The sequence below is a fragment of the Lissotriton vulgaris genome, chromosome 2_1 (assembly GCF_964263255.1).
Source record: "Lissotriton vulgaris chromosome 2_1, aLisVul1.2, whole genome shotgun sequence".
Taxonomy (NCBI): Eukaryota; Metazoa; Chordata; class Amphibia; order Caudata; family Salamandridae; genus Lissotriton; species Lissotriton vulgaris.
In genome coordinates, this window is record NC_141687.1 from 822,461,509 (window position 1) to 822,487,145 (window position 25,637).

Genomic DNA, 25,637 nt, shown 5'->3' on the forward strand with positions numbered 1-25,637 from the left:
GTATTGGTGCCATTTAGACTTAATCAAATCAAGTTATCACAGCTCTGAATGACCTTATTAATCAAGGAGCAACTGATCAGAGCTGAGTGTAAATCGACAAACTCAGTGCAACACTCTACACCCTGCGCCACACAGGCATTAGGCACCAGCAGTGGTATAGCTACAAGTGGCCAATGGAAACTTCATTTTGTCCTTTAATATTAAAATTAACAGTTGTTTTTCACAGTTCTCACCCATTTGCCTAACCTTATGTTCCATGGGGCTTGTTTTTGAAGCACTTCTTTCTGAATCAGGCTTTGAACTGCAGAGAATCCTCCTGCCCAAACATGCTCATGCCACCTTACCTTTGTTTTAGAACGATTTGTTCTAAGAATGTGTACTGCAGATGCTATTTTAGTGCTCCCTAAAGGCTTTTAACTGACATGCATCAAACTTGCCAAAGTGCATCAGTTTTTGGTAGTGCAAAAAAAAAATCCAACCCTTTAAAGTGGCTTAGGAAACCTTGAACTTGTTGAGAGATTGAATAGCTGGCACAATTACCGCTTCCCAGCAAAGAGAAAACTACAAAGAATTAATGATAGAAATACTAAAAGCAGTAAGTGCTTACTATGTCATCCTATCAGAAACTTCTTTTCCATAAATAATATCATAGATTGACTGTTGCACAAGATGAGAAATATTCACACTTTGTCACAGAGTAGCTGGGACGATATGAAGCATAAAATTTGCCACATACGATTTCTAAATCTCTACATCAGGAGAACGACATAGGTAATGATGAGGGTGCTAAAAAGACTTTTAGAAGGAAAAACTAAAAACCAATTAAGATTCACCTGTACATTCTTGAAAAGCGTTACAGAAGATGCGGTTTAGGGTACGTGATAATGCACTAAGATGACAAGGTGGTAGGATAACCTGGTCACATATCCAGGTAATCTAACAGCAACTCACAGGAAATGCAATAAGGAAAACAGTATAAAATGAGAAATCGGTGTGCGATCAAGAAACAATTTAAGAAAAGTTAATATGTTTGAATCCAAGAATAGTTTCTCTTATGCAACGTTCAGAAGAGTCAAGGTCGGAAGATTAACTTCAAAATGTTGGAAGCCAGACTGATGTACGAAAAGGAAACCAAAGAACTTGGAGAGTTCCCATTTAAGGTGGTATGCGAGGTCTTAAAAAGAGTGGTTTCTTAATGACTGATCCAGGTACAGTACTTCTGATGTATGCAAGATCAAAAGCTGTTAATATCTCCAGGATGTTTCAAAATGTATTGCCAAAAGTGCCAAGTGGAATGAATCCAGTTAAAGAGCCTGGAAATATGGGCAAAGCCACAGCGGAGGACAAGAGGACTGACTTCAAGCATCTTCAGCTTGTACACATTTAAAGAAAGTAGAAGAACTTCCAATGTGCATACTTCACTGCAAATGGTCCCAGAGGCTTTTAGCAAGATGTGTTAAACTGATCCACATTGTAAAATACAGTGACAAGCACTGGGATTTAGCCTCAATGTAAACCCCTGAAGTTCATTCAATATCAGCAGGGAAAGAATCAGACTCACAGAAGGGGTTAGAGACAGGAATCCGCATGAAAGGAGGGACTTACAGGTGATAAAATGGACATGGCGACTACTAGGATAGAAATTCTCAAGTTACGCACTGGTTCGGATGCAAACAGTGCCAGCTAGCCCAAAAGATTTCTTATGCGACAAGGAAAGTCATGAATTGGCTCTCAACATAGGACCACGAGTCTGCACTTAAAAACAATAAATAAATCAAAGAAGCATATTCCGATTAAACGTTTTGATTTTGCATGTAGAACTGTTCTTTCAGATTAAACACCATTGTTTATTATTTCCACTAATCAGGGCACTTATTATCAGGCACTGGCATTAGGGCTAGTAGCAATACCTCTGCTATAGAAAAATATGCCTAGAAGAAGAAAGAAATCGAAAGGAAAATGGAGTACCATGAAGATTTTTCAATTAGCCAGAAAAAAATATGACTTTCTCCGAAGAGATAGGAGCACCAATAGGCTAGAGAACATGACGCAGAAGTGGAGTGATCATGCTAAGCTTTCATGTATCATGGCTTAGTTAACGGCTAGAAAAGGAGGGCTAGTGTAAAAGACATTAGTTGAAAGAATGTCACACGCGGTTTGCAGAAGACGTGGGTCTTACTACCTCTAGTAGGGAGTCAAGTACAATGAATGAGAGAAACTAAACAAAAAGGACATCCATATGGTGGGCTCATTTTCCTTGGGTCAGTGGACCCAAAATACCAAACTGAAAAAAAATATGCAGCAGAAAATAAGCACAACTTTTAAAACGCCAGGCTAAGAAATTAGTACCAATACACTTTTGAAAAGTCTTCAACTTAAGCAAAACTTAAATGGTAAAAGAAATATTGACTGCCCTTCATGGGGCACTTGTAAGATGAAGTAAGGTGGGATAGTGGAGATGGATACCCTTTAGTAAGTATGATTGGCAAAGAACAAAGATAAAGGAGTCAAATTTGGCTCTAGAAATTGTAAATGTGTTTGAGTTAAGGGGCAACTTCATTCTGTTATATATCATTATATATCCCAGTGTATATGAGGAGAAAGCAGGTCTTCTAGTCGAAGTTTTCTGCATCTCTCAGTATGAAGTCTATCAATGTATAGGCTGCGTGTGCAGTAGTGGTACCCTGGAGACTAGTAGATACAGCCATACTGATGACACAACAAGCTTTTAAGATGATACCTAACTATCAGTGGGAACCCATGTAGCTCTCTCAGGGTTACAGTAATGTAATTGTGCTTCTTTAGACCTTTGATAAATTGTGTGGTGGCTTGCATGGTGGTTCCCGTGTCCATTTTGTAAGAGTGTTTTTGAACTGCTGCAGTAGAAATAGGCGGTAATGTACTTTTTCTTTAATGCATTACTTTATTTTGTTGCATATATGGGACTTTAAGGAGGATGTTAATGAATGTTTGTGGTGCGATTCTGCCAAAGTGCAGGTAGGTAAGCCATTACTGACTCAGGGCTTCATTGAAAGTATTGGTAATAACCGCAGTCTAGAATGGCTCCAGTTTAAGACAGGAGTTCAACTTTAGGCTCGAACAAGAGTCAAGGAGTTAGATTCTTGTGATGATGATGTTGCAAGTGTAGAACCTTGCTTTCAAATGAGGCCTGTGAATGTCAGTCAGTAATTAAGAAGTAACTATAGGCCATGGTTTCAGTTGCAGGGGGTGACGTTGTGCTCAAGAAAGTTGATGGAAACGCCTTTGACGGACCAGTGTTGTTGGATAGGTTTTGGTTGTATGCCGTTTTGAATTTAGATTGTTACATATATCAAAACATGAATTGGCACTAAGGTGTAGCATTTGAGTTTCAAAGTAAGTGAAGACTAGCCTAAGAATGATTACTTTCAGCTTTACCCTGCCAGGTATGGTAATTAAGTTAGTATGCCCTTGAGCGGTCATAATCAAATACCCAACACATGAGTGAAGGTAGATACCACATTACTGCTTGCCAACAAAGCATTCTTGGTAGCTCGAATAGAAAATACACTGTGAATGATGTTTGCTAAGTTCAATAGGTTGAATTAGGGCAAGAACTTGCAAGTTAATGGAACAAATTCCAAATTTAGGATTACTGGAGGTAACAATATGGTGAAAAAAGTTCAGATATCAAAGCTATGGCCAATCAGATTGCATTTCTGTATGCAAACACAAAAAAACATGATATACAAAGAGCTAACACGATCATAAAATAAAACAGGACCAACTCCTTAAAAACAAAAATAGGTAGCATATGAAGTTTATGATTCCAAAATTTGGGGCTTTAGAAAAACCACAGATCTGGAAGTAAAGAACATGTTCAAGACATTTTAGAGTCCATTTCTCACAATTTTAAGTGGGATCAACTAAACACATGGTTTCAAAGTGACAGATAAGTAACTTTTCAAGCTTGGTCTACCTTTCTGGAATATGGACCTTAAGTAACTCCCTAAAAACAGAGTACATGTCCTGAAAACTATGAAAAGTCTATCTATGAAGGATCAGCGCAATTATTATTTTTTTTACAAAATTTTATATAGCGCGAACTTGACCCGGTATCGGAGCCCTTTACATAGCACCAGTTACGTTACAGGAGGACACATTCATTTTTGTTAGGCAGTGGGAGATTAAGTGATTTGCCCAGAATCACAGGATGTTCACAGTCATTGCTGAGACTCGAACCCGGTTCCCAGATTCGAGGTCGACCGCCCTAGCCGTTTTCCAAGTAAGAAGTACGCATGAAATCTGCTTATCATCAACCTCCTTATGCAAGAAAGTTAAGTAAGCAACACTTGACAATTTCCTCAAGAGAAATAGAAGGAAATGGGAAAGAAAAGGAAGAAGCAGAACGAAAGTGTTCATGCAAATAAATCAGCTTAAAAAAAACAGAACACTTCCTATTGAATGTCACAAGAGTTTCTAAAGCCACTGTAATAGAAAAGGTTAAACAAATGACTAAAAGTATCTAAAAAGCACCAACCATCAATGAGAAATATGCACAATTGAAAATTTTATGTAACAGCTACAGACTGTTAAACAAGAAGAGAAAACGAGATAATAAACATTTCACCATGACCACATTGTAACAATAGACAGAAAATAATGTGCGTCACGCATGGGCCTTCATAGCCAGTAGATGTAATCTAATTAAGGACAAAGATCAAATAGGCCAGCACAGATCAATGGCATGGAGGGCAAGAGTATTAAATGCAGCATGGGTCAATGTAAGAATATTTGTAGCTAGTCATGTGCAGTAGCGGTTTGGCTGTTTTACATAGCTATTAGAATTTCTACGGAAACCGCATTTACCAGGAATCTTTTAGCAAACAGGTACGTTTTTGTACCTTAACCATGCAGGACTTTTCTCAAACAGGTAAAAAAAATGTTTTTTAAAGAACAGCTTTCATATCAATTAACAAAAAAAGTGGTTTTGTTGTGATAGAGCTAGCTTTAGGTTGGGTAGAGATAAAGTGGGGTAAGGGTGATTTTAAGATTAATGGGTGGGTAGTGCTAAGAGGAGTTAATGGTAATTTTAGGGTTTAGGTGTGGTTAGTGGTAAAGGGCGGTATGGGTGATGGAGCAAGGGGAGAGAAACACAGAGGCGAGAGACCAACACAGGGAAAGATGCACATGAGGGAGACAACTGGAAAACACATGAACTCTCATGGAGTGCGTACGCAAAAAAAATAAAGTTGTTTCCTAAAAATGGGATGTGGAAGGGAACAAGTAAAGAGGCAAGGTCCATGGGGAAGGACAAACATAAGAGGGACAAAGCAACCTATCAAAGAAGTAGGTAAATTAGAGTGCCAAAGCCAACCAATGCCAAGGAATGAGCAGGTTTTATCCCCCTGTAAGTTCTTGGTAAGCAGTCAATAGGTCTTTAGCAACTAAACAGCTTGCACAATCTAACAGGTTTTACCTAAAAAATGGCTATAACCTTAGAGAGGTCTGAATTTTCTGAATGCCGTTTTTTCTGGTGAAACCTTAAGACCTTCTCATTTCAAAGAGAAAATACATACTCACACCCCAATATCTAACCCAGCATTTTCTTTTGCAACTTCACCTTTTACATGATATTTGGAGAATGCTCACCTAGAAAATACTGTCAACATTTTCACACGGTATGGTCTACTCTATTTTGGATGGTGGAAATGCAGCCTTAGCTGGTGTGGCCAAATGTTGTACTGCACATATGAACACTGTTCTGCACGGAGATATTGGCAGATGCCCATACATACAACACCAGTCCTACTCTCTCCTCGCTGGATGCTAAGAGAATCTAGGTCCCTGAAGCAATTTCTCTTGTCATTCAGACAAATGCAACTAAAAAACAGCGGACATACTGTCTCCAAGTGTTTAGGAGTAATGGCATCCAATTTAGTAATGCACCTTAAAGATCAGCAAAAAACAAACTTCATTGTTACACATCATCCCTGTGTCTGCTTAGTATTAAACTAATGAAAACATAAAAGGTATAAGTCCTTTCTCACAACAGTAAAGGTATGAAAAGCAAAGGCATTTTGTGGATCCTCTTGGTAAATCCTTAAGCTAAAAGGCCCCACTCGACTGATGTTGTCGCGCCTCCATCAACAAACCTTAGAAACTCTGTCTGGGTTTGATGCACAACATTAAACCATGAGCACTGAATATGGGTTGACTGAGGGTATGTCTTTTAAACGTAAAGCTCTAATGCAATGAACTGCATGCCACTTGAATGGTCATATTTGTACGGAAAGTAAAAATAGGTAAGGGACAGACACACTCAAGGCAAAAAATTCATGTTTCTCTATTCGATTAATACCTTTGTACGTACTTCACTGTTTGTCTTGGCAGAGAAGATTTTTTTTGCGTCCCGAGTGAATAAGGAACTGGTCTGTTGACCAATGATTTTTCATGTTTAAGGTTTTATTATTGGCCTGGTGGTGCATTTCTGAATTTAAGTTTTTTCACCAAGAACTGTGAAATTCTTAAAGAACTTTTGTTATTTTCGGAACTTTTTTTATTTTCTTTCATGCCAGAGGAACGTAGATTACCCTTTCACCGAGGTGCTGTTCTGAGAGGATAAAAGAAAAAGTAACTGGCATTTGTAAACCTTGGTGGAGTTCCATATGACTAGTGTATGCTGCTGCTACTTCTTTCTAGAAATGATGAAATAATGCTTCCTTCTGCCTTTATGGAAAGTAAAACCAGTGTGGTGAACGAATCTGAGAAAACCCTGGCCAACGGTATATCATGGTTTTTATATTGTTAAAGGACAGAACAGTACAAAACATTTGAGTGTCATTTTCTCTTCTCTTTCTCGTGATTTGCTTGGGTATGAAAGATAAAAAATAAAATAGGAAGATAAAGGGGAATCCACTACTGTGACATATGTCAAGTCTATTAGACAAACCAGCAGAAAACGTAATCACCTAGTTAGAGAGCAGATTTTTTCATACAACTCGAACCTAATCATTTTCTCAGCTTATTCAGCAACAAACAGAGAACAGAATTTCACACTTCATGTAGGCGGAAATAAAGTAACACCTTTTAGGATGTCCTCAAAGATGGCGTTCTTGTTGCACAAGATTTTTAACCCGTCTAACTATTTAAGCTTTGTCCAAGTGTCGGAAAATATATTATCTTTCTGACTGCAAGCACAATTACAGATTTCTTAGCTTTTTTGCTTTCCCTCCAGAACTAGTAAGGATAAGACCAGCTATCAAAGCTCATAATTGTTGGGTCTGGAACAGTAAGCAATACAAAAAGGAACCAACGCAACTCTTTGGGTTTCGCAAAGTTTTACAAAGGAACAAACTAGGCATGGGGCAGTATTGAAATGCAGTTAAATATTTCTGGCAGCTTTTTACATCAACTTCCCAAACAAATAATGCAATCTTCCAAATATAGTTATGAAGAATATAGATTGTTGGAACAGGGTGTTCCCTGCTTGAATGATGCATCGTTCTGTAAATGACTCACTGTTGCCGGTGTACCTATGTACTTTTTTTTTAAATGCATTAAATGTCATGATCTGTTCATTGTTGTTTTTGTTTGAGAGTCTCAAATTTGTGATCAAGATAATCTGCAAACTGATATCCTTAGGAACTCTGACACAAATTTCCCCTTCTGCTTTTTTACCCTTGCCCAAAATACATTTCTTCCGGTCACATGCCTATTTTCCATCATTTAGGCTCTCACTTCCACCCTCGCATTCTCATATCACTGTTATTGTGACCGCTCACTTTTTTCTACCCACAGTTCATCAATTCACACATGTTGCATGCGCTATGTTGTATGGAAATTCCATCCATTTAACTTTTAGGTCACCAATTAATTTTCTCTACTTTTGACTTTAGATCGATACTCATATCTCCTCTCTATGCTACCAGGACATTCATTTCATAATGCTCTTACCTGGTTATACAGAAAAACACAGAGGTAAGTTTGTAACAATTTGCTAATCTGAAAAGGCAGCCTTAAGTGTACTTCAGCCTTAGACTTAGAAGACTTTTTGGTATTCAAATAACTTTTGTCCAAAGGTAGAGAGCGACTTGCGTGACAGCATATGTAGTTTTAACTCCATACCAGGTGAATTTCCCACTTTTAAACCATTCATGTAAAAATGGGTTGCGCTCCATATGCTTTCCAATTTAATTTACATCATTCAAAAACTATTTTACAAGTAAAAGGTCTGCTTTGACACCTTTACAACACAGAGTCTAGAAACTCCTTTCTCACAGAAAATACTAAGACTTTTGTAGTTCTAAAATGTGTACACTGTGTGTGAGAATGTAGCTGAAATTATATTGCTCACATCCTCGAAAGGGGGACTTGCTCTGTGCACACAGCCACTATTTTCCTACAGTTAGTTCAAATGGAATACCCTGCCGACTAGGCTACTTTAATCATACGCTACCTTAGGTTTCTCAGTTACATCATTTTACTTGTTCTTCTCAAATGCCCCAATACTTTGCCACGCTCTTCCCTCTAACACTCAATCTGGCCAAGTTGCTCATCATACTCACAGTCAATGTGAAAAGTCAAACTCTGACCATTTTGATTTCACTGGACATTTCCAAAGTCTATGAAAAAACCTAGTACAAACAAGCATATTTATCATGACTTATGTATAGAAGGTTCATTAACGTTCTGCTGAGTGCGGTGGCAAAACACTCAACATTAATATGCAGTACAGCGTTACATATTCATTGTAATAAATACTACTGTACCTGGGGGGGAACTGAAGACAGGTAGTCAGCTGAGGGATCTTCAGCAAAGCCACTGCTATCAGAGTGCTGGCTGGCAGTTCTTGCACCAGAAAAATAATCTGTGAAACAAGTTGTATATATTACTTTTGTGTTTTTGTTTTTTTACTGAAGTTGCTTTAATACGATCTCTACGCAAAACATGCTTTAAGTTACATTTAATGCCAAACCTACCGTACTTCCCAAACATACACTAATCCAAGCAGACGTGTACATTTTGTACTGTTAATGGAGCGGTATATTCTACTATTCTGGATGGAGGGCTAGAGTTCACAGTGAGAAAGGATGGACCTTGCTTAGAAAACTGCTTATCCACAAAGCTATGTAGTCTTGTAGCAAACTAATACTGAATGGTGGGGTGGAATTTCCACAGTTATATTTCGGGCCACTGAAATCATGCAGCAATGTAGGACCAAATCATGTGGCAGTGTGACTAACTTAGTAACAAGAAAAGGCTAATCATGTGGCGTTATGCTGCACATTTTAGGGCAGTATTATTTTGTGATATTGACATTTAAACATATATTAATACTTTCTCGGCAAACAATTCACCTAATAAATACAGTGGAACAACTGAATATTGTAATCTGAAGCCAATAGATGACGGGTTACCATGCAGTACCATAAGTGGTGCTTTATTTTAATAACTTTTGATCATTGTATCTAGAAACTATTTTTTGATGAAATATGCAAATTATGCACAAACTGCTATATTATGAGGCAAGTCCGGTACATCTACAACTATGCTCAGAAACAGAATTCCAGTGACCCTAATATTCCTTCTAAGGTTTATCCAGAAATAGATCCGCACCAGAAAGATAGATATGTGCAAGCACACAGACCTTAGAAACGGTGGTCCCCACAGAGCCACTAACGCAAGGCTCTCCAACTTTTTCTGTAAGAGCTACTTATGTTCAATGAAAATGATCCATAGCTACTAATATTAGTGGCAAAATGAGAATAGATTACTTTAGTGCCACCATATGCAGGATTACCACCAGTGATTACCTGAATGAATAAGGAGGCATGATATCCAGCAGTAATATGGGGCTTTCGCAATGTGCTATGACTCTACATTTGTAATACAGGATAGCCATGGCTGCAATGTTCCTCGCGCCAAGGTTATCATATTAGTAATAAACTTCACCAACGCCACATGATTTACCACTGAACCATCAGCTATAAACATTTTGGAATTCAACCATTCTTCTTCAAACATCAGCTTAGGAGTTTTGAAAATACACACATCACCTCAAACATATGCTTTCCAATTCTGGCATACATACATTATTTCAACCAAGCTAAAGCTTCAGGTTTAATAGGCTGGTCTGCACCTAGGAGAGCCTAGTACCGGTAGCTTGAGAGCAACCAGTAGTTCACGAGCTACTCATTGGAAAAGACTGCACTAATGCTTAACATTTTGTGGCCAAACTAGGTTTATTAGAATATAGATTCCTGCAATACATATTTTGACATTTCTATAGAGAACACATAAATGGCATTTTCTTTACATACTCCAGCACTAAAAGATGTATATCATAAGCAGTTCCTTCAGAGCAAACTGATGCAATTAACAAGTTTCAATAATTATTTTTTAAGGGATTTCTTGAACCACATATGGTCTAACTGTTTCTCAGGCCAGGTTTAAGTGCATTAGACAGATGGGGCCGCAAGGTCTCTAGGGTCTACCTTTAGGTTTAAATGCTGAAAGGCTCACTGATTGATCAAGATTTCGCTTTCAAGTTGTTTATTTAAGACAAATAGTTAGAGAACCGGAGGTCATCCATTTCTAGACGTATCCTAGACCGTAGGCCAAAGGGACTTTGTGCCCAGCGCAGACCACATTTAACTTGAACACTGCATTCAACCAGAGCCAGTATAGTTCTTTTAAGGCTGGTTGTTCGGAATGAAAATTGTGGCAGTGGGGCATATTTAACCTGCTTGGTTTTGAGGCCTACTTTGCTGGCCAATGAATTTTTCTGCCTGGTGTAGATGTTACAGAAGCTTCCCAGTTCACCATGGCTCATGCCAACTTTACCTAATAGCGAGTCTGAAGCAGTGGAGGATTTTCCAAAGTACAGCCAGCTGGCCTAAAAAAAGCAATACAATGCCCTTTCCCCTTATAATTCAAACATTTGGACCGAACATTTGTTACAATTGTGTGCAAAGGGAGGATTATTTTTTACAGTGGGTCTGGAGGGACTAAGTGGAGAGTGCCGTTGGTAACAGGATAGAAAGGTCATTAGTTCTTGGCTTAAGAGGGCGGCTGATTTGCAGCTACCATTATGGCTTCTAAACAGGATACTACTATGGTTCTCGCAGGAATTAGCTCAGGAAAGAGCAGCATGCAAGAAAATGGAAAGAGTCTGGTAGTGTTACTATAAAGAATCCGACAAAATTCACAAAAAATGGCCCTGAAAGACTACTACAAAATTCTTAAGAGATCCTGCGACACGACACCTGGCGGGAAGGAGATTTTAAAAACTGTTGCCAATGTTACAGACTTCGAATTCACATCCCCCTCCCACATTGAAACCTAGCCAGTCTTTATGCGCGTGTCTCAGTGACTTTGAGGATACACTCCTCAAAATGTGGTCTAATTTTATGGGGGTGAATAATGCTCCCTGGGGACCTGAAATACGTGACTTAGCCGGTCCCATTCCACACACTAAATGTTGTCCTTCCAAGCCCCGTCCTTGGGGGAAGGGCCAGCTTCCTTTGCATACTTTAAGTCAGGGTTTCCAATGGATCCTATACCTCCTTGTATCACGAGGTCCCTCTCTGATATTATTGCTTCATTATATCGGAAGCTATTTGTCATGTCCCTTCATTCAGGTGCTTTACCAGAAAAGAGCTAATTTAATTCCTCTGCCTAAAAAGGCTAACGCAGACCCTGAATCCCTGGCTATTTTTTGACCAGTCTTTCTGCTCCCAGCAGCCTCAAAGGTTTTTAAATCAACAATTTACCACCTTTCTGACTGAGAACAACTTGCTCTACCCTTCCCAATCAGGGTTTAGATCACACCACAGCAACGAGACCACATTATTAGAGGTTTATGAATCTATCCAAGCCAGTCTGGAATCTGGCATTAATGTGGCTCTGGTGAGGTTGGACCCATCAGCTGCATTTGATATGGTAGACCATAACATGTTGCTGTACAGGTCAGAACATCTAGGTATGACCGGCTCTGCCCTAGGCTGGCTGGGCTCCTTCCTCGAGAGGAGTGGGCAGATGGTCTTGATGAAGCTATATGCCTCAAGGTCAAAAAGGTTTTAGTGGGGAATGCCAAAAAGCTGATCCTTCAGTCCCACACTCTTAAACATTTACATGTCACCTCTGGCATATTTGGTTGCATCATTTAACATCAAGGTCATCTCAAAGGTAGGCGATACCAAACTCCTGCACACGTATGATGGGGATTCCATAAATGTAAAGACAGGCCAATAAATTGAAGTGCAACCCTGACAAAACAGAAATCTTCTGGTGTAAGCAGAAACCCCTCCCGGGATGGGCCGGAGCTTGGCCTGACATTGTTCCCCCTCTACCCCCTCCAACAGCGCTAGCTAGGTAGCTGGGCATCATGATTGATGCCCAATTTTCAATTAGGGTACAGGTATCAGCAGCAGTGAAAATGTGCTTCTGGATCTTTCGCATGCTGAAGAAGTTTTATTTGCTTCCGTATGATGCCCAAGTCACAGTGTTCAGGTCACTAATACTTTCAGGACTGGTGTTCGCCAATGCGTTATTTCTGGGCCTCCCGGAATATCTGATCCAGCAGTTACAAGTTACGCAGAATATGGCTGTCCGCCTACAGTATAAAATACGGAAATACACATCAGTATCAATATTTCAGGAGAGACTTAATTGGCTGCCAGTTGGAAAACAATTTACAAAACATTGACCCTGACCCACCAAGCCCTTCACAACAAGGGACCTATGTACCTTAATGAAAGAATTAAGGATTACAGCCCTGGAAGATCCCGGTGTTCTAGCAAATTACGTAGTAATTGTAGTTCCCAGTTTTGAAAGGCAACGGAGGGGAAGATCTTTCTTCACTGTAAAAGCAGCTAGTACGTGGAATCAGCTGCCTGAACATGTGAGGTCCATTTTGGATTAAGTAAAACTTTTAAAAAAGCACTGAAAACTATCTTATTCAGACTTTAGTGATGACGGGAGTCCACTGATCCTTGGCTCTGTTCCACTACGAGTCACCTAAACAGTACTGGGATGCTCTTGGAGTATACGCGCTGCAGAAGAACTCATCATTCATTCATAGATAAAACAGTATTGGGTAAGTGGGATTAGATACTTTTTGGAAAATATCAAATGCATTTCTAGTTAGACCTGGGTCCTTGCTGATATGCTTGGTGGGGGGTAACATTTTCACAGACTTTCATCTCCAATTATCCATTCAAAGGAACATTACAAACCATAAAAAAACATACATAACAACTACAACCCTACTGCAGGCGGCTCTTTGAGATGTCGATGTCTCAGCTCGGTCTACATTGAGAGCAACATTTTTGTTAGAGGATGAACAGTGCATTATCAAGCCATCTCACGGCACAGAATTGACTCTTCTGGATGTGAAAAAAGCAGATGGTTCACCCAACCGATAAATGCTCAGTGAGTCTCTTGGTACTAAGGGTCCTTTCTACCACTTTTGATACTTTTGATCAGGCTATTCTGGTTAAGTTACCTCATTCGCATCTTCAGTAGAGTGATCACCCCTTTGTGGGTGAATTGCTGATCTTGGGCAAAGTTTATTTTCCATCTCACCAGTTCATATAACTTTGTTAGTCCTTTATGTTTTGCTTCCATTTTCTCTACCCAAACTTCTTTGTTAAATCCACTAACAAGATATTATTTTATCTGAAGAGGTCAGTGAAACTTCTACAGACTCTCTAGTTAGTTAAACGGAATTGGTCTGACCTCTTCACAAGCAGGGGATGGCTTTGTTATCTAGATTAATAAATATTGTAAACCAAGTCTTCAGTAGCAATTTCCATGTTAGCTTAATAACCTGTTTTATATGTATGTCCCACTAGAGAGCGTTTCAGTCCAGTACCCACTGGGCATCAACCAAGGAAGTGACGACTAATGCAAGTACTGGCACATGAGCCTCAGAACAGTGACCTTACCAACTGTCAGCAGCTACACTTCGTACTCATTAAACACTCCTATTAAGGCAGGTGCAATTACTCAAATTAAATTAACAAACTTAACAGCTGATGAAGATAGGGTGATTAACTCGACATTCATCATTGTAATAAGGAAGGGGTATTTCAATAGGATACATTATATTTCGAATATGTAAAACCAGACTACTTCAAATTCATTGCTCATATCTTTAAAGCTTACCTTTCATTTCTATCCACATATCTTGGTCTCCCCGGCAAGAAAAGCATGTTAAGACTCGTAACCTACTAGATCCCCTCAAGATCGTACCAAAAAAAATAAACACACAATGAAAAGTGTAGTGCATTCATCCCCTGAGTGTTGGGAGAATCGTCCAGTTTTACTACTATGTGAGCACCACACAATAACACTGGCTATCGATTTTCATAAGGGAATGTTGGTTTTCAGAAGGTTGCATCTTTTCAAAGATGTTTAAGAGGTTCTCCTTTTTTTGCGTTCCTTTTCTGCTTTCCAACATATATATATAGCCACCATTTTAACATATGTGGGACCACATCGCCCTTAACTTGGCATTCGTGCAACAGAAAATGGAAGCAGGAGGCGCCAGAGGTGAAGAGGGGTGCATGAGAGGCAACTTGTAGTGATCCTCTTGAAAGGTAAAGCTACACCTGGAGGCAATTTACAGCCTGGCCTGCTACAGTAAGTAACATTCTCAACAAGTGGTAAAGGTGGGACATCAAGGAGTATCGAAGGGACCATAAAGACAGTTTTTGAGTAAAGGCGGATGGGCAAATAAAGTCTCCAACAGCTTGTGCCTTTGAGACTGCACAATAATCTTCGGTTGGGGAATCACAATTTCGTAAGCCATTTCTCCATACTGTGAAGAATGGGTACAGATACATACTGCACAAACATCTGATAGTATGACCTGAGAATCAGAGAGTAATGAGTTTTGGGTAACTCTTGAGAAGATTCTGAACAAGTGTAAATCTTTGCAAATAACAAACAAAATTGATTTATCCGTGTAAGTGGATATTTTACAAAATACAATTTTAACTCTAGAATATTGTATTTAACTTGTAAAGGTTTATGGATCTCCTAAAAGAAGAGCAGACTATTTTAACTACTGAAGTTATAGAAAGTCAAATGTACAGTGATCTTGTTGCTTACCTTTGGCCAACTTGTGTCGCGATACATGGCAAGGTGGTCCCTGGGTCGAGTCCCCCTCGGTACTTTGAATCTAAAAAGTAGACAACCACTGTAAAATTGTAGCATTATCTTATATGAAGCATGGCAAAATTATGGATATGTGATAAACAGGATGGTCTTCGCTACCAAAGGAAAACGTACTCACCTGTTGCAGACTCTGTACTCCACTTATTCTTAAATGGCGTATATCTGCTATACACGGTCCGCCACCACTTTACAGAGCATGTTCCATGGCTTGAAAATGGTAACACTCTCTTGGTGGGTCTACTCACAACCATCTCTTTTTCCTTTAACCCACTGAATACCTCATCATAGATCTTTACAACTAGTAGCTACAGTTGCAATGATAAATAGAGCCTCTGACTAAATACATGTCTATTTAAGTAGCATTTTTTTCTCTGGTCTAGGAGTCTCCAATCCCAATTTGTGGGAGCATAAAGCACTGCACAGCAATGGATCATGAAAGTGGATCGTCACCACATGCAGTAATATATGGGGTACCTAAATGGCCATCTACGGAACGCAATGATGGGTGTCACTAAACAGAACATTAACAAATTAATGTAAGGTAAATTTACCCCCTTTTTCCTTCTCTTTTCTTTCCTTAGTTTTTCCTTTCCTTCTCTCCATAGAAAAAAAAGATTAAAATGCACTAGTTTAGCATTTGTTTATATATTTTAAGTTCTTAGATTCATCGTTTATTATAGGCTATGCTTATATCAAATGGTTCATATATGGGTTTTTTTTCTTCAATTTAACAGATTATTGTATTTTTTCATATTTCTTTATTTTTCAATATTCGCTTGGATTGACTTAAGGATGTTTATTTCCTTTAGTTGTAAATGCTTACTGTTCTTTACTCTCTTTAATAAAGCATTTTTAAACTAAAAAGTACATTTTCGATCCCAGACCTTGGAAAAGTATGCCCTTTCTGACCACTCCAATAAATTACTTAGTGGTTGGAGGGCTACCAACCAAATGAACAATGGTATACACTCCTGAAGAAGACCCCCATTATTTGATGCATCAAGGTTCAAAAGGTTGACGTTTCTGTGCTTTGGCTGCAATACCACAATCGTTGTTTTTTTAAGAAAAACTGGAGACTACCTTGTTCATATGCAGCAGGACTATACACCCAAACCTTTTGAGATGAAACGCCACTATTTTTAATTTACTTTAATTTCTCATATTAATCACATAGCCTTCACCTAAAGTTCATGTTGGATCTACAACTAACTTGATTACTGATTTCTGAAACATCACTCACGATTCATTTTCAACATACTTTAAAACAGATCTCCTGTGGGCAGCTCGAACTGACAGTACTACAGCGAACATTTCCAAGTGGAGCAATTTTCAATTCATTCAATCCTCATTTATTTACGTTGTACATATATGAGTTCTGCTGAATATAGTGTTGACCCAGGGTTTAAAAACGCACGTGCTAGAAAACAGGGTGCAACGCAAAAGGTCTTAAAGGGCACCTCACAGATTTTGTTTCTCATACTTTTTGATTGAATGTGCCAGAAAACTGGTACATGTATCCAATGGAAGGCAGACAGGAGTTTTAGATGTATGCCAATGACACTCCAGTGGAGATGAACTTTGAGGGGGCATAGGGTATGTTACGCCCAGCATTTATTTCTAAAGAAGATATCTTCTTCTATTTCAATTAGCTCAAAACTAGAACAGTTGATGGTTGGCACTTCACATTTACACCCTCGAGAGATCCCTCCCCCAATTTCTCAAATTTCATACAATGAAAGTGTTTCTAGAATGAGAAATGTAATTCAATAAATTAAGGGCGGTAATGGTCTATACCCTTTATAAGTGTGCACATGTACAACAGGTCAGATGAACCTCAGTAAGGCGGCATGAAATCCGTATGAAGCTGGTTGGGCACAGGGCAGTGTCAGTCTGAGATTATTCTGTCCTGGCACTCTACCAGTTATGATGATTAAAACGTTTCATTCAAGCCACAATAGGTCAGTGAGACCAAGAGGGGCTTAGATTTCAGTCCTATGTCCAAGAAACTAATGCCCTGCTTCATTTGGTTCCATAACATCCACAGTTGACCAAAAACTGGCCCTATGAGCCACAGACTTCAATCCCACTCAAACAAGTGAGTCTCCTAAAAGTCTGATCTTCAGATGTTCGGAGGAAGAAACTCTACTATCACATGGACTGTCAAGGAGCATTTACAGCAGAGTTTCAGGGCTATGACAATAACAAGGGGTAACAATAACCCAGTCATATGTAATAGGGTATTTAGGCTACAGATTCGTCAGCAGCAGAAACTACTGGGGATACTACTAGGTGCGTGCAAGATGTCAAAGTAGAAACAATAGAGAAAGTATGAACATGAATCTTGAATAGATGGAAGTGCTGATCTCCAATGGCTGTGCTCCCACAGTAATTCTGTGGTTTTGGCCCCGAGCAGTTGTGTCATATGCACTTTTCATCTGAGTAAAGTCGGGCGCACTCTTTTGAAGGATACCGGGCAGGCATCTCAGTCATGACTGACTCCAGGTTAGAGCACGGTAATTATATCTATGTCTCCATTTGCTTCCTCATCAAATGCACGTAATGCAAAATCATGCAGCCAGTCTTCTTACTAGCCCAGATTCTGCAGCTGCTTCAGCATATATATATATATATTTTATTAAACTAAACACCTAATAAATACTTCCCTCATCGTAAACTCTGCTCTGCCAGTCAGTCAGTTTCTCCTCCATGAATATGCTGCATGAGAGGATGTTCTTTTTTCAGTACAGTCACCAAAAACTTTGACTAGCTGATTCAAGCTCTCCACAAAACCTCATTCCATCCTCTTTTGTGACCATTTGAAACATACATTGAGCTCTTCCTAATTTCAGTTTATTGATGCCAAGAGGCTCTCAGGTGATAGAGCGCTCCACAATTCTGATTTCCTTTCACATAAGATGTGCGCTATTTTGCTAGGCCTTTGACATGGGACATCTTATATTCACCCAAATATAACTATGCAGACAAGACTGAATGAATTTCCATCAGACCAGGAAGTGACATCATTGGATCTCCCATCATCCACCTACAAAAGAATAAACATCACCAACCCACCAGACACCTGCGTTTTGCCTCACTCGCACACATTTATCTCATCCGCAAAAGCTCTCATTCTCCTACATCACACCCAAGACATGGAGTGATCTTCCTCAACACATTAGAGCCTTGTAGCGACCGCCTTATGATGAATAAGACGTAGTCTTGAAGTAGTTTGAATATTTATTCAAGTAGAAGTTCAGATGAAATAAAGTGCATGCAGATGTACCAACAGGAAACAGCATACTGAATAATAACATTCTACAAAGTACAGTACATTACAAAAGGTTCCATTACATATAACAATTCTAACAGGTCTTAAAGCAACAAGCGATCACCACACATCCCCCTTCCACAAAATATAAAAGAGAAAATAAATAATTACTGAAGAACAAAATCATCAAATTTGCACGGAGTGCGAATAGGTCTACCAAAGCTGCTAGACTTAATAACACCAGCATTTAATGTGTCCTCTGCAGAAGGAAGGTTGGAAACAACATCTGCAGGATTTTCATGATGAGGACAAGAACCAACAGTAGTGCTGGTATCAGGACATAGAGGTGCGAGGGAACCATTGAGACACTCAGGAACAACAGAGCTAGTTCCAGGCACAACTGCATCATCAAAATGTTGTTCAACAACATCCTGCACATCCCCGTCCTTTAAATTTGAAAAGGCATCCAACCACCAATAATCTCTACAAACATGCTCACTATTTTTTGAAGTCACTTCCTGCTTAGCTAAAGCTATGCGACTCATGTGGTGAATGCTCCCATCCTGAAACTGAACAGTGTTCTTCATAACCTTAGTGATACACATAGGATCCGAGAATCTGGACTCCAATTTCCCAGACCTTCTTCCAGACTTTACCCTGGCCCTTTGTCCAACATTCACAGCGACTTCTCTAGTACCATGTTTATTATCAAAAAACTCCTTATTCTTATGTTGAGAAACAGTAATGGAGTGTTTAACACGATCAACATCCCAAAGATACCTTTGGCTCCTGCCCATCCAGCCTGGATTAATTTTACAATGGGGAAATCTTCCACGCATTAGACCGAACGGACTCTCACCAACAGTGTCATGAATGGTAATCCTATATGACCAAATAAGTTTGTTCAATTCATCCTCAAAACTTTTATTAGCCCTTTTTGCCAATTGCAAAACCCCTTTTATAACTCTGTTGACTCTTTCAACGACAGAATTACCCCTAGGGTGATACAAAGCTGTAAACTTCTGTTCAATTCCAATATTGCCTAAATCTGACTAGCATCAGACTTAAATTGGACGCCATTGTCCGTTAAAATTGAAGCTAGAAAACCCTCTTTCAAGAAACATCCTTCCAGAAATCTAATTACTGTTTTAGTGTCCACGACATTGACAACATCCACTTCCAACCATCTAGAAAAAAGATCCACAAAAACTAAAATATACTTTAAAGAGCCATCCTGCCAACAAACAGGTCCAAGAATATCTAGTGCAACACACTCCCAAGGTAAATTAGGACACCCTAAAGACGACAAAGGAGGATTCAAAGTCTTGAGTCTTGTCTGCTTACTCACAACTGAAACACTCGCGAACTTTTCTTTTTATATCGATATCAATTTTAGGCCACCAATACAAGATTTTAATGTTTCTTTTAGTACGAGCTATACCAGGGTGTCCTTCATGGCCAATATCAATGATCTTGTTCCTGATGCCAGAAGGAGGAACAATTCTTCCTGCCCTACAGACAAAATCCATTTCAACACTTAATTCGTCTCTAACTTCCCAAAATGGCCTTAAGTTAGGGTCAAGCTTAGCTTCATTAGACCATCCACTAACAATTCTCTCCTTGACTTTATGCAAAATAGCGTCATCCTGGTACTCCTTCTGCCAGATTGCTTTTCTTTCTTTAAATCGAAAAATTAATGTTCTAAAGCCTAGGAAATCAATGTCATTCCCTGTATAGCTTTCAGCGGAAACATCATTGGTTTCTAACCAAGGACCTATTTTGTCCACAAATTGGTGCCTCCAAACATCTTGTGAGACAATTGTGTAAGGAGACCCCGAATCCGCAGCCACTTGGATGACAACGGCCCCCTACAGCGCTGGGGATGCCTGGTTGCACCCCGGGGATGCCCAGGAGTGGACATTTCACGGGGAAAAGCCAGGACGGGTTCCCTAGCGGTAGGAGTACAGCGCCAGGACACACTGCTTGCCGGGGTATCAGTGCGCTTTACAAATACGTCTACATTTACATTTACATTTACAATACCTCCCACTGAAATTAAACAAAGGTTTGGAAGAGGAAGACCCTGTAATGTTTACTACAACATCTTTTCTTTTTATAAGATTCACATGTGAGTCATTTTCTGAGGAAGAGGAATTGTTATCACTATCTTCTTGAACACAAGCTATCTTGCATTTTGGCTTGTGTTTCGACTTGCGATTACAGACCCTTGAAAAATGACCAATCAAGCCACACTCTAAACACTTAGAAGCCTTAGCTGGACATCTTTCATATGTGGCAGAATGCGCATAGCTGCCACACCTGTAACACACAACGTTACTAAACATTTTCTGTTCCCTGCTGTCATACTTTTTCTTGTCAAAATTATTAGGTTTTTTCTTTTCGAATTTTTTCTGACCAGCATAAAAATTCATTTTTTTCTACAATCTTACCAACCACCTCCTCCTTTTTATCTTGTGATAAGGTAACTTTAGCACACCAATCTGAAAGTTCAGCTTTTTTCACTAAAGCAATAATATCTTTCAAGCAATTGTCCCCTTCCACCCACAATTTTTCTTGCAATGTTCTATTTTTTGAGTACATAACAATTTGATCTCTGATCAAATCGTCATGCAGCTGTGCAAATTTACATTTAGCAGCTAATTTTTTTAAACTAGAAACATATTCTTCAATGGACTCGTGTTTTTGTTGCTTCCTGTGAAAGAAAGAATGTCTGGTGACAGCAATGCAAACTACAGGAGAGAAATGGTCATCGAGATCTACAATAGCTGCTTTGAATACATCCAAATCTCCTTCCGCACTTTGATGTTTGTGCATTTCATTAAAAATGCGAAGCCCTTCTGGACCTAAAGAGTACAATAACATTCTTTTTTTCCTTTCAGGGGAGAAAATGCCATTCACATCTTCCAAATTTGCTATGTAGTTCAAAAAGTACTCCTTCCAGTCTAACCATGACACAACTGGTTCACCCGGGATTGATAGAAATTCTTTAGGAGAATTGATTTGTAAGTAAGGAAGAGGAGTGTCTCTATTTATATTGGTATCTCCCGTTGGATTGGATCTTGAGGGTGTAGGTTCAACGGACATGTTGAAAAAAAAAAAATGTCACAAAATAATGTCAGTAATTGGATAAAGAAGAAGAATTAATGTTTCTTTTCCTCCCTTTTTTTTTAATGAAAATATAGACTTCAGGAATAAACATCACACTGCATGCACTTTACTAGCATAAAGAAATAATAAGCCTCATGAACTGAACGATTCAATTAGAATTAGAAATCGCTTTCAATTTGGGTAAGAGTAAATAATAAATACCACACGCAGCTCGGAGAAAACGCTCTTATTATCCGTGGTCGCGTTGTCCTAGCAACCACAAGATGGCGGTGAAGAGCGTGGTGACGCTAGCACGTCAAAGCACTGAACGTGGAAGCGCGCTGATGCAATAGGAGTCTGCGCGCGTAGAGTCCATTCGTTCCAGGAAATGCTGCGTCACTGCTACGTGTGAAGAGCGAGATAGAGAACGAGGCAGTAATGGTAAGCGTTGAATGCTTTTCAAAAGATGCGCCGCGCTAACCATAACATTGCACACTGGATTCGGTATAGTACTGATAAGTTTGTCGAAAACGATGAGGTTTTCAGCGCAATAAGCGGTGATTCTTTCCTCTCTCCTCTCGACGACAGTCACAATAAGTTGTAAACGCGAGGTAGCCCTTTTCAGATTAAGAATTAAATAACGGGACACATTGGAGACACAGCGTTGTAACCACCCACAACGAGTTAGAAGACAGGGAAATGCTTCACAAATATTCTTCTTTTGAATTACTCACAATTATTGTTGTAGAAAAAAAAACCGATGAAAAGCGATGAAAAGTGAAGCGATGAATTTTCTTAAGGAGAACTCGTTGTAATTGAAATTACAAGTTGTGCCCGTCCTCGTTGCCAATTCTGTAGCGACCTCCTTATGATGAATAAGACGTAGTCTTGAAGTAGTTTGAATATTTATTCAAGTAGAAGTTCAGATGAAATAAAGTGCATGCAGATGTACCAACAGGAAACAGCATACTGAATAATAACATTCTACAAAGTACAGTACATTACAAAAGGTTCCATTACATACAATTCTAACAGGTCTTAAAGCAACAAGCGATCACCACAAGCCTCCTCCTAACTTCTTGACTTCCGCAAGAAACTGGACTTCCGCAGGAAACTGAAGAACTGACTCTTCATATTAGCACCTTAGATACCCCACACCTGCCAAAGTACCAGGATACCCTCCAGGGTGATTAGTACGCTATACAAATCAATATAACATATTAATGAATATCAATGCATTTAATGAAGTGGTTAAATACTCTTTCCATTTGCGTCATACTGCAAAATACACAATGCACTTTCCGACTTCTGAGAAGGTAATAATTTAGGGTTGAGAAGGATACATTTTCAGGAGGATCAGCTAGAACAGGTCAGCAGTGTCCCGTGAACAACAAAATATTTTCCACAAGTCCACACGTGGTTAGGCCAAACCTTCAGGTGTCAAGTACCCGGGTGCAATCTCTGTAATGGAGAAGATGAATGCTTGAAGGCACTTTAGAAAGGCCGCACCGCCCCAGAAAACGGATCCTAGGGCGACTACTATGCAGCAATGGAGGGCCAGATTGGGTGGCAGGGTTGGCTCAATTATGTGGAAAGAAAAGGCAAATTATGCCACATAATGAGTCACGTTTTGTGACAGTAATATTTTACCGTTTGACATTTTAATTCACAGTACCTATGCAACTAAACTCTTGTGACCTGTAAACCTCTGCCGTGGCGCAACATTATGTGTGTTTTTTGGTAACTTTATTTGTGCGAGCCAGAAAAACATTTTGGTTGAAAATCTTACTAGTATGCGGGCACATGGTGGGCCCATCGTGGTAAATCCGTGATTATGCAACACGCGCTGCAGAATGACAATTCGTGGTTCTGCACATAGCACACAAACTAACGTCAGATGTAAAACTGACAAGAAGAGTCTTAACACAAGCAGAGGAGCACCCAACACACTGCCGCTGAATTCAAATCACCCACAGTGGAAAATATTTAGGTAGGGATTTATACAGAGAAAGACTAATACATCAGAACAATGTACTCCGTTTCAAATAAAAAGGTATTACACGCTCCCTGGCAGTAAGGAATGCAATCTACTGTGTCGTCTTGTCATTACCACCCACATGTTGACACTAATTGTTTTTGCGTTATGCTAAGTCTTTGACAAACCGGTTGGTTCGACTTGTTCAGTCAGAATGCTCATTAGTGTGCACAGATCATCCACTTTTTTTTTTTGTAATAACAGCACATCTTTTGTTATGTGAAGTGAGCAACCATTTTACGCCTCATAAACGTGTCCGGTCCGCAACAACGATAGAGAGCACTAAAAAAAACACACCCTTGGGTCAGGGGACACACGTCACACTTCCCCCCTCACCAGCACAACGCGTTGGCCACGGAAAGTCACTGCTGCTGAAAGCAATGAAAGCGAAGCGACTTGCTGCAACACGCTATGTCAAGGCGCGAGGCCTCCACAACCAGCAAAGAAAGCCTTTCACTATTTGCAACCCACGTTTGTAAATACCTCTCAAATCCTTCCTTAAAAGGATGGATTAGAGCCGGATAGCGATGCATAATCTGCAACAGAAGCAATTAGAAGCATGCATGTTAATGCAGAGTACATTAATGGCATGCTTTGAAAGCCGCGAGAGGGGGTCATTTCTCAAAAAAAAGGTTCAATAGAAACATTTTATGAACCGATGAAAAGAGGAATTAGCAGACCGCCGCAAACAAGCAGCCAGAACAGGTCTAAATCACACCACTCATAAATCGGGCATAGTTCACCTTTCTACACGTCTATAAAGATCATTTAACAAGTTAGTGAAACCAAGTAGGGCTCTGAACACAGTGCTCATGGCTCATAGTAAGAAATCATGACAGCAGGCAGAATGGCTATATAAACACATTCTTCAATAGATGTTAAAATAGCACACACCAGGGAACTAACTCAGTCGGAAAACGTTGAGGATTCCCCAAGACAACAATAGCTGCTACTCCCTGGTACTTTACAGCATGACATTTGCACAGTTATTCGGAATGCCATTAAACACCACATCCTTAGTTTGAACTAGAACACAATGTCCACTATGACATAAGAGCTCATTCCACAGAAACCGAGGCTTCCATCTTGCGCATCAAGGTTGTCTGACCAATCCCCCCCCCCCCACCCTCCTGTGGCACAGACATTTAGAGAATAAATGGAGCACCTGCTCTTACATGCAGTCATTTGCACTACTTACTGCTACGTAGATGTGGCCTTGGCAGGGTTTCTAAAATTCTATAAGGGGGGCAGGGAGTGAGGCCTATGAGTTCTGTGTGTGGTAAGGGTTTCATGGGGATTTGGAGTCTCCGCTATTGAAAGCCTATGGTACCTCGTGCCACATAGCAAAAGGGGAAAGTGATGAGCAGTATGCTGTAGATGTCAGTAGCTGAAATTGAAATGAGGGAGACTGAGCCAGAACAGAATTTCTAACATGGACTGCTGGCACCAGGCAACATACCATTGTGGGTGGTCAATGCTGTGGCCTTGCGGCATTCCAGAATATGAAAGATGAAAGCGGTCACTCGCTACCCTGTTGGTAGTGATGGACCCACAACACGAAGGGAATTAGAATTAGCACCTATTACTATGGTTCTAAACCACTGTCATTGCAACTAAAAGAAAAACCTGAAAAACCAAAACAATTGTACAATCCAAGCCAAACACCTAAAGCAAGGACCAATAGTGAATGACCAAAAATGTGCAAACAAAGGAACACCAGGAATGAAACACAATGAAAAGATGCAATGCATTAAGGGACATTGCTGGGTAGAATGGATCAGATGGTACTTCCCTATTTTGGGAAGGTGCTTGAGTCAACTTGTAATCCATCTTGAAAGTCATGGCCCAATGGATCCATCGCATTCGGGTTTTAGGGCAGCGCACAGCACTGAAACAGTGCTGGTGGAAGCTGTGGACAACATCACACTCGCACTGAATAAGGGACAATCATCTATCCTTGTACTGCTAGATGTCGGTTGCCTTCGACACCATCTTCCACAGCATTCTGGAACAACGGATCTTGGAGGTTGGTGTCAGAGGGAGGGCTTTGAAGTGGCTCAAGAG

At 39.8% G+C, this 25,637-nt stretch overlaps 1 protein-coding gene across 1 annotated transcript in view; it reads right to left on the minus strand.

The window, feature by feature from the left end:
• Positions 1–25,637, minus strand: part of ITPRID2 (ITPR interacting domain containing 2) — a 219,570-nt gene that overhangs the window by 93,644 nt on the left and 100,289 nt on the right. Inside the window, exons 9-10 of the mRNA XM_086956225.1 lie at positions 15,097–15,166; positions 8,751–8,848 (exon numbers count right to left, since the gene is read on the minus strand). Coding sequence (XP_086812351.1) covers positions 8,751–8,848; positions 15,097–15,166 — 168 coding nt within the window. The remainder of the gene's footprint in view (positions 1–8,750; positions 8,849–15,096; positions 15,167–25,637) is intronic.